At 40.6% G+C, this 10,670-nt stretch overlaps 2 protein-coding genes across 5 annotated transcripts in view; one reads left to right on the plus strand and one right to left on the minus strand.

The window, feature by feature from the left end:
* lamp5 (lysosomal associated membrane protein family member 5) overlaps positions 1 to 2,046 on the plus strand; it is a 4,505-nt gene extending 2,459 nt beyond the window's left edge. Inside the window, exon 4 of the mRNA XM_034900787.1 lies at positions 836 to 2,046. Within this exon, the coding sequence (XP_034756678.1) occupies positions 836 to 1,069 (234 nt within the window). The 3' untranslated portion in view covers positions 1,070 to 2,046. The remainder of the gene's footprint in view (positions 1 to 835) is intronic.
* Positions 2,047 to 5,893: 3,847 nt separating this feature from the next.
* The window catches only part of pak7 (p21 protein (Cdc42/Rac)-activated kinase 7), a 72,025-nt gene continuing 67,248 nt past the window's right edge, over positions 5,894 to 10,670 (minus strand). For all 4 annotated transcript variants that reach the window (XM_034900862.1, XM_034900860.1, XM_034900861.1 and 1 more), the window contains 4 exons: positions 9,649 to 9,775; positions 8,997 to 9,122; positions 8,668 to 8,802; positions 5,894 to 7,709 (listed from right to left, as the gene is read on the minus strand). In XM_034900862.1, coding sequence (XP_034756753.1) covers positions 7,554 to 7,709; positions 8,668 to 8,802; positions 8,997 to 9,122; positions 9,649 to 9,775 — 544 coding nt within the window. In that variant the 3' untranslated portion in view covers positions 5,894 to 7,553. The remainder of the gene's footprint in view (positions 7,710 to 8,667; positions 8,803 to 8,996; positions 9,123 to 9,648; positions 9,776 to 10,670) is intronic.

Here is a 10,670-nt window from a genome sequence, read left to right on the forward strand (position 1 = left end):
CCCCCCCCCCCCCCTTACAGACGGCATGTATGAAAAGATGTGTGCCTTTAACTAAGCACATAGTAGGAAAAAACAGTGTGTGACAAATTGAACTGAAAGAGAGAAGAAGCATCTGTGTGAAATGTGTCATTTAGCAAAGATAAAAGCCTCAGTTGCTTCTGTGCAAACACACACAGATGCTACCTTCCTTTTTCACACACATGCGCACTGCACACACTGCACATAACACATTAGGTACACATACCGCTATCGGCCAATACTGCTGCCTGTCTAAACCGGTCAGGGGCCACATGATGAGTTAGTGGTTCAACTCCAAGCTACAACAACTGAGGATAACCAGACTGTAGGGCGGAGTGGTATTTAATATATTAAAATAAATCTGTTACAGAACTGTGGCATTAATGTCTTAAATAATACCATAATATGTAACAGTAATGAATAACTAACAAATAACAGAATTTCACATAACATTTAATTTACCTTGGGGCGCCACTCTATTTGAAAAAGGAACATAGATAGCCAGGTGATTTAGTCTCACAATCTAAGGGCTGCTATGGAGTCCTAGGCCCTGGCGTACAGTGACTCTTTACATGTTGTACAACAGTTGTGACAACTCATTCAGTTTGTTACTTTGTGTTTTCATCTAAAGTAAAAATACTGTAAATACTACATATGTCATAAATGTGTAAAGATTTGGCAATACTGTTTCTACCAAACATGATCACATCAACCCAATCCGATTCCATTGAAAGGCATTTGAAAAGAATATTGAATCATCACCCAGGCCAAATAGACGATACACATGAATTCTGAATAAATCTACACACTATCTTAGGCTTTCTTCCCTTTCGCTCATCTCAGCATGCTCACGGCGTTCCTTCCCCTTTCTGCAGCCTACAAGTGCATCACTGACCAGCGGGAGCGCCTGGAGGAAACCCTCCCCCTCATTCTTGGTTTCATTTTGGCCCTCATAATTGTCATCACACTCACGATCTACCACTTCCACCTGAAGTTGACAGCGAACCAGCCCCAGCTGCCCAGAGATCGCTCCATGTACAAGAACATGTAGCCAGCAGCACGGCGACCATGTTGCCATGGCTACCTCAGCTCTCCCAAAGCTAACCTGATAAAAGACTCGTCTCCTCAATGTCCCGAGCCTAACACCACAGTTAAAAGTACCACGCGATGGACTGGATCCCTGACAGAGAAATGTGTGTAGCCTGTACTGAAGGCCTACTGGAACTTTTGTACAGCTAAACACACGTTAACGGGACAGCTTGGGGCCTAGCATGGATGTAGTTACAGGGTAAATCTGCCAAAACCTAATTTACCTGGCTGCTGAATTGAATCTCAATGCCATAAATTCGTAGTTGGTATTACACAAATTAGAATTTTAATGAAAATAAAAAATGCTTTTATGAAAATTAGATTGATTTTGTTTAGATTGGTGGTTGTTAGTCATTTGAAAATCACCAACTTAAGGTTACAGTTCACCTATTTTTTTTTCTCCATAATGTCGTTTCAGCAAAATCTGATCCAACTTCTCTACGAAAGAAATTTCAGAAATTGCCAGAGCTTCTGCTGTCATTTGCCAACTGATTGTTGTCTTCTCCTCTCTCTCTCTCTAAAACTGCTGCTAAATAATTTCAATACCTATTGTTGGTTCTGTATTTCCTAATCTCTTTTATTTCTTTTTCTGAATGCAGCCATGGTGTTTTACAGTGGACCAGTCTTGTAGTGTGTGCAGTTTAGTGCCATTCAGAGTTGCATTGTTTTTGCTTTGACTTCGACAAATCTTTTCTATGTATGCAACATATCAAAAAAGGAAGAAAGAAATACATAAACATCTGACCCAACTTCTGTACTAAATACTGAAGAATTTATCAGAAGGCCATATGAAAGTGTTTATGAAAAGATAGGTTATTAAATTAAAAAAAATAATGTGTATAATATTTTCAGAATCAAAGTCTATGCATAAACCTCTGCTGATGCAATCTTGTGCAGTTTTCTTCTGTTCATTGAAATAAATTGCTGGAATCATCTCTACACACCTGTCAAGTTATATCTATTATCTATCACATAACTAAAGAACACTCTTCAATCTTATACATTGAAAAATTCTTCCTATAAATTGTTAAAACAAATCTAGGACCGGTGTTCACACTTGGGAAACGGTGACGGATCCTCGTGTCAGAGGACACGCTGCAGGGATGAGGCATTGATTTTGTCGCTGGGCCTTTGAAGGAAGCGCAATAGGAACAAGTCTAATTGAAAATAAATAAAGCATTTGTTTTAGCTGCATGGGCATCATACATTATCCTCAGTCACAAGTCATCAAAGCCAAAGCCCTTAATCCAGTTTTTCAGTCAGACAGATGGATGGATATGATCTTGAAAAATTGGTCTATTCAGTAGAAAAGAGGCATTCCGTCAGAAATGAATCACTTTGTGACTTCACCTGTTTGGGTGAAGTCTGAAGAAGAAAAGGTGAAGAAATTGATCACCTGTTTGATCAATTTCTTTTCCTACATGTAAACCTTAGGAGAGAGTGCTAGAACATAGTTTGATTAACCAGAATGACCAAGCAACTATTCAGGAGACAGGGGCCCTCAATGGGGACCCATACTGGACCCCTCCCACACACGCTACACCCTGTAATGCCCTGCAGCGCCCCGCTATGACATGAATTACTACTACCACCATTTGTTAGTCACTGTTCCATTATATTTATTGTGACTGGTATTGCCACTGTGCATCACACCCCCACCCGGCCCCGCCAGACACCGCCTACCAAGAGCCTGGGCCTGACCGAGGTTTCCTCCTAAAGGGGGAGCTTTTCCTCGCCACTGCGCACGGTCGCACTGTTGCACCGTCGCACCATGCTTGCTCTTGGGAGAATTGTTGGGACTTTATAAATTACTGAGTGTGGTCTAGACCTACTCCATCTGTAAAGTGTCTCAAGATAACTGTTGTTATGATTTGATACCAACAAAATTGAAAACAGACACAAATTAAACTCAGCGTAAATTCTTCTAAGCTTCTCATTTCTTCCCCCCAACCTAATCATCTGCATTGTCATCAGCTGAATCTGCCGTTTACTCTTTCAGTTGAACCAAACCAGATTTGCAGGATCTCCATGAGATGTCGTGTTGTTGCAGTCTACTCTCTGCTGCCGTCAGTTATCATTACAGGCTAAATCGATGTGCCCCCCCTCCATCTCCAGTTCTCATCATTCCCAGCACCCAGGGTTCCTCCATCAGGAGCCCTGCTTCAATCCACACCCATCCTCCTTTATCCCTTCGTCACCTCCATCAGGGTCTAGACGCCATCGGGGGGATAGTCCTATATTTCCACCGCCTCTATACCCTTATAACTTAACACTGCAATCAAGTCTAATCGCCAAAGACTCATAAACAAACATATCAACCTATTATGCACCATGTTCATTAAACATATTTCACTCTTAAATGAAGTCTCTCCTGATTAAATTGTGTTTACATGTTATACTGTAGATACTTCTTTACAAGTTTTCATGTCACCTGATCAGCAACAGCAGACTTCTGAGTATATGGTTCGTACTAGGTCAGTCTAATGATAACTATGATCTTCTGTTTCACTTCAAATAGTACTTCATTATTATGTTTATCATCACATAACTGAATAATTCAAAATGAAATTACATAAAAAGGAAGCCCATGTCAGCAAAACTGTGTCGCTTTATTTACAGTACAGGTCGTTCAATATTAGCCAACTCTGAGGGCTTCTGTCTCCTGAATGGCAGGTCATTCTGGGTAATCACACTAGGTTCTAACACTTTCTTTCCATTATAGTTTCAGGACTGTGTATAATGACAAATACTCCATCTAAATAATCACAACTCACCATTATGGCGTTCATATTGCACTGTGAATTCATTTAGAGTGATATGAGTAGCTTCTGCAACAAAAATACATTACAACCCTCCCTACCCAGTTACACCTATTTTGGATGGTATGATTTGACACCAATAAAAATCTGTAATGTCAGAAAGCAGTGACTTGCAAAAGACCCTAATGAAACTAATATGTTACCCCAACTACAAGGACTTACATACTTATTTCAAGTGCTTGGGAAACATTAGCTGCATAGCTCCAAAAAGATGCTAACATGAAAGTCAAACTACTAAAGTATGTCCACCAAAAAGATGCTAACAAGCGGGTTAAACTACAAAAGTATGACTAAAAAAAAAGATGCCAACAAACGGGTCGAACTACCAAAAGTATGTCCTCCAAAAAGATGCTAACAAGTAAGTCAAACTACCAAAGTATGTCCACCCAAAAGATGCTAACAAGCGGGTTAAACTTCCAAAGTATGACTACAAAAAAAGATGCTAACAAGCTGGTCAAACTACCAAAGTATGTCCTCCAAAAAGATGCTAACAAGCGGGTTAAACTACCAAAGTATGACTACAAAAAAGATGCTAACAAGCGGGTCAAACTACCAAAGTATGTTCTCCAAAAAGATGGTAACAAGGCAGCCTCTCGTCACGCAACAAAGTACCGTAGTATTGTGTGCAAAGCGCCAGTCAATTTAAGTACAGGCTTTTGGTCCCATGAAAAACAATGAAAACTGGACATTTTCATGAAATTATAACCCCCCTTCCACAGGAAACCCCGAACAGTACGTAAAAAGTACACATGTCCGGGCAAAAGAGGACATTTTAGGCTACCCTCTAAGCGAACAAGCAGGTCAAACTACCAAAGTATGTCCTCCAGAGAGATGCTAACAAGCGGGTCAAACAACCAAAGTATGTCCACTATAAGCTAATCAAATAAATAAAGAAATACATTGCCACTGCCAGCTCACAATTCATTTAGGAAACTTACCCGTTGCCGAGCTTCGTCATGGAGCCGCTGCTCGTCCCGTAAGTTTCTGTTCGCCGAAATACCGTCTGGACAAAACCCCTTTTTCTTCCTCATTTGGAAAAAAGTTATTCCAGAAAGCGCACAATTACATATCAAAGCGTAAATAAATCATTTAAAAATAAAAAAAATCCGCAAGCTTTTTCGCAGCAGACCTTTCGGACATGACGTAGCAGAAACACACAGGTGTTACGAATATCATTAACGATGATCTGTTACAGTGTACACGGTAAGCATGCAATCTGGTCCCCCTGTCCGGATGCACTAATGCTTTTAGTTTTTATTTGTATTATTATTTTACATGTCATTCATTTCACTGTTTATTTTTTACATAATGGTCAAAATCTTGTCCACTGCTAGACATATAATTATGGGAAATAATTTTAATTTAACTTTATTTTTTGCCTTAAGGTGCCCATGAGAGCCATATCTTTAAATGTAACCACATTTCGTCACTTGAGTCATCTGTGTCTCTAATGCTGTGTTTTAAGCAGATGAGTGCGTCCTTTTGAGAATTTGCCTTAATAGTAACTCAGTGACTCGACAGTCTTGAGTTTAATCATCACTGATGCCCCGCAGTCCCCCTGGACCCCAGGTACTGTGCTTTTATTTACTGGGCTGACGGCAGAAGTATCTCTCTCTGAGAAAGAAGCTCCATTCTCTGTCCGAGCTAAATCAATATCCCATTATAATGTTTCACAGGGAAAAGGCTTAGGGTAAAAGAAAGAGAAATAACCTCGTATATTTTGGCAACGCCAATCCATGTGTGTCTTTCTGCCTCTGTTCAGAGGCAAGGCTAGGGTGAAATAGTTGGAAATGAGAACTGTTGAATTTTGAGAATATGGAAGACCCAAATAACAAAGAGAAAATAAACTGTTGATGACTGAAAAAAAACTCCCCTTGCGAGAGAGAGAGAGAGAGAGAGAGAGAGAGAGAGAGAGAGCAAGAGAGACTGTAGAGGGCGATGAAGGAAAAATCCATGCAACACATCTCAATGTTTTTATGGGCGTTTTTTTAATTGAAACCAGCTTCACTGATAACAAACATGCAATATCACTGTACAAGCCAACACCACAGATAAGTGTTACTCATTCAAGTCTTGACACATTGTCAAGGATTAGCCAGCAGCACACACACACACACACTTTCAGATGTTGTACAGAGATAAACACACTCTACCTCTTTTGCTCTTTAACACACATACATATACACACACACACACACACATAGACAAACTTATAAACAAGCACTCGCTCACATCCACATATTTACATATCACAGTGACTGATGGGTAAAAACGATGCGGGGAGGAGGATTACACTGTTCTCCCGGTCCGACTAGAGATGAGAATGGCAGCACAGTTCCAGTGATAGCGGGTAGTGGGTCTAACTGAGGTGGGATAAGGAGTGAGATGATGACAGTGAGGATGTGAGTAGAAAACGAGACCTTTTATCAGCATCCAAAAATCTGTGCAGGCGTCTTGGATGGACGCCTCTTAGCATTTAGAGAAACACGATGAGACTCCTATATAAAAGAAAAGGTCTGCGTAGAGTAAATCTTTTTTCGTCAAATCCACTCCATCTGTGCTACATTTAAATTGCATGGGGTAATTACAGTATCATAAATACAGGACTTCATGATTTCATAAATAGGTTTGGGGTATTGCTTGAATGATATAACAACAGATAGCACTGTCTGTGATGCGCTTTTAAAAAATGTCAATCAAAACCCTCCAAAAACAACAATGAAATAAACCAAAACAAGGCCACACTACCAAAAAAATAAACCTTCAATTCCAATAAATAAATAAATACTTTAAAGCGTCCTACAAAATTCTGACATTACCCTTTTTTTCCCAACATTTAATGGAAGTTCTGTCTACAAATGTAAGATAATAAATATATTTAGAATTTTTAGTAACAGTTAGGTTTAGGTGGGTTTATTTGGGATATCTCTTATATCTTTAAGCAAAAACTGGATTATAAACAGTAGGAAAGATCTCTGCAGAAACTCTATATTTAATACTGCTAATATCACAATGGTTACCACACGATAAAATACTGCAAATTATCAAAACTGTACAGAAAAACTTACAAGTTTCTCTAAAATACATTTTCACTGTTAGTGTGAGAAGAGAAAAACAGCAGCTGAGCAGCAGTCTGTCCTTCAGGTGGACTGGAGACAAAACAGCGGTACATCAGTCATTATTCAAAGACCCCTCCGTGCACGTGGCTGATTGTTCTGCCCTCCACTGCTCTGGTCTGGACCCCGAGGTCCCTCCACCACGTCAGCAGCTCGCCACACCCCTCTGAAGCTCTTGCTGATGGCTACTACAACTCTACATGGAGCTGAAGACACGCAGTCTAGGAAGAGAGGAGACAGCAGCCAGTCCACGCGTTTTGACAGGACGTCCAGTCAGTTCCTCTGGCACAGTACACTCTTCTACTCCAGTTCATAGTTTTAAATTGGTAGACGATTTTTTTTTCTTCGTTTCTCTGTCATGTGTTTTTTTTTTTCAGATGTAACTTCTTAGATATTCCTCTAGCTAATCTACTTCACGGTTACAGGTGTGAGTGTTAGTGGTGCGCCACCAAGCGGAAGGGTGTTTATGTGTGTTTTTAGTCCAGAGGAGGGCAGGTTTTGGGCCAACAGGTCAGCGGTGGCGATAGTGTCTCATGAGGGGCACGATGCAGGAAGGGGGTCCAGACATCTTAAGGAAGGGATGCTGGAGAAGTTCTTGGGCCGTGGCTCTCTGCGAGGGCTCCCTCACCAGCATCAGGTCTAGGAAGGACCGCAGCACCGAGGACACCTGAAAACGTAAAGAAATGCTTTCATTCCAGTGCGTTACTTGAAATATGATTATTGATTGTAGAGGGACCTTAACTACTAACACATATATGCAAAGAAAGAAATTAGATAAAGAAATTTGGTTTGAGTGTTTCATTAGCTGGATCAGAGTAACATGGTCAACTGAACAACATAGAATTAAGAATATGGTACGCGCATTATCACCCTCAGCTTTACTTTGTGTTTTGTGCTAATTACCAAATATATACATGGTAACATGCCAAACTAATAAGGTAATGATTTTACCTGCTAATCATCAGCATGATAGCATGCTGACATTAGCATTTAGCTCAAAGCCGTGCTAAGTACAGCCTCTCAGAGCTGCTAGCGTGGCTGTAAACTCTGTCTGGTTTAAAGACACCCTGCCAGCCAGCCAGCATACTAATCAGAGTCACAAAGATTTAATGACACTGTGTAAGTGTAATGATGTAAGTTCTTGTTAGCTGGTAAAGAGGCAAATGGTACAAGGTTTTGTACATAAAAACCTTAATTCAAGGAAACTAGTAGTGCTTATGAAATACACAATCATTGAGATTTGAGTTATGTTTGTGGCCGTACCTTCTACAGTAGGTCAGGTCACAAATTTTATAAATATATCCTTCAGATGTGGTAAGCTCAGTGTTTCATTTAGCAGAAATGACCAGCTATACAAGCCAATAGTTAGTGTCTGTACAAATGTTTATGTTAGAGCAATCATACAGACCGCCTGCATGTATTACTTTTTGTATTTTAATTCATTCACACTTAAAAATTAATGATAGATATGGGCAAAGATTTCTTAAAAAAAAATGTATGTAGAATTACTTCTCAAAACATGGTCATGAGTTTTAATTTTTGGAATGATCTATTCATTAAGCCATGCATCTTTGACTTCATAATCTCCTTCCTCTATAATTACTGTAAAAAAAACACTTTCATACCTTGTGCGACTCTTTTAGCCGAGGGGGAAGGTTGTCTCGTATCCTCCTCATGGCCTGCAGAGGGGGTTCGTTGAAGTAGGGGGGCTCTCCATCCACCATCTCGATCACCATGATGCCTAAAGACCAGATATCCACCTGGGTAGACAGGGAAACATTCATTTTGTGCACTGGAACTGAAGTCAGCATAAGAAAATCATAAGAATTTACAATTATACATTAAACTGGGAAGTCTCCATGTGAGTGTGTTTATGTGTGTGTGTGTGTTGGTGTGTGTGTGTGTGTGTGTGTGTGTGTGTGTGTGTGTGTGTGTGTGTGCGTGTCGTCCTCACCTCAGTCCCATAAGGTAGTCTAGAGATGACCTCTGGTGCCATCCAGTAGGGTGTGCCCACCAGGGACTTCCTCTTGGGCACCTCTTTGGAAACTTGGGCACAAAAGCCGAAGTCTGATAGCTTGATCTGCAAACACACACATGCTGCCTTCAGGTTCCACTCTCTGTCGTGTAGGTGTGTGGACATACAGTTGAGATTGTATTAGTTCAGAACCTCTGTGTTTGATGTCAAGAAGTGCACTGACCCATTGTGATGAAGAGCTTCATGGAAGACACTAATCTCCAGTATTAGTGTTTAATTAGCCTTCAATTAATCATGTCTTATCAGCTCGTTAGAAGGCATTAGGCAGGATTTAATTACTAGGGGACGAGTAGTAATTGATGATGATGAGTTTCTGGCACTGGCTGTTGACAAGTGGCACCCATGGACAAGGTCAATGTGTGTGTGTGTGTGTGTGTGAGAGTTATACTGAATTCCCCAATGACAGGAACAAGGGTAGTAATTAATATTAATACCTGAGGTATTAGTAAGATCTCTGTTTAAATGGGGTTCTCCGGGTTAAATAACATCCCAATGGGAGGAGTATGAATGAAAAATCTGAACACATATAGAAACACACACACACAAACACACACTCAAAATGTGCGCTTACCCTGCCATCACTGGTCAGGAGAATGGAGTCGCTCTTAATGTCGCGGTGGATGACGCCCTGTGTGTGCAGGTAGGACAGAGCCCTTAGCACCGACAAACACACTGTAGCAATCTGCTCCTCGTTCATCCTGTGAGACACGCACACAAACACACACACACACACACACACACACGTGTCAGCATTGACACGTGTAGTACCACATTTGACATCTTGAAATGTAAGAAGGACAAAACACTTTCTTGAAAATACAGTATGTATTCATATAACTATAGTTTAGTTTTTATAAAGTAAAGAAATAATGAAATGTCTTAAATTAATTGTATTAAATCAATTTGTACACCAATTTTTAAAGAAACTACAGCAAAAGACCATTTAGCCCATAGCTAAAGAAGATATATATATATTTTTTTTCTTTTCCACCTTTATTAGATAGGACAGCAAGGGGAAGACAAGCAGGAAATCACCAAATGGGGGATTTGAACCCAGGACCTCTGCTTCAAGGCATAAACCTCAAAGCACATGTGTCCCTGCTCCACCACTGATCCAATCCAGCCACTAAAGAAGATACATTTTAATATTTGAAGTAATAACACATTTTTGGGTGGAAGACATTGTTACTGTTTCAGACTTTGCTGTCGTTCTTTAAAGAGATTAAATACAACACAACTAAGATGGAGCAGACATCCGGTTTAAAACCCCCCCTCTGTAGCCTGCGGCGGCTGGAGCTGTGATGTGCAGAGCAGGCAGGAGGGTCCCATATGGAGAGACAGGGTGATGCAGTGCGTCTGACTGAGCTCACACTGAAACTCACAGCTCCACTGAACATTAACATCTAGACCCAGCTGGCCAGGCCAGGCCAGGCCGTGTGTTTGAGTGTGTCTGCTCTAAACTACCATCACATACATGGACAGAAATAGAGACACGATCTTTTGCAAGCATAGACCAAGGAAACACACATATTTGTAGTACATGTTCACCTTCATATATAATACACACACACACACACACACACACACACACAC

Source organism: Etheostoma cragini, chromosome 18, assembly GCF_013103735.1.
Source record: "Etheostoma cragini isolate CJK2018 chromosome 18, CSU_Ecrag_1.0, whole genome shotgun sequence".
Classification (NCBI taxonomy): Eukaryota; Metazoa; Chordata; class Actinopteri; order Perciformes; family Percidae; genus Etheostoma; species Etheostoma cragini.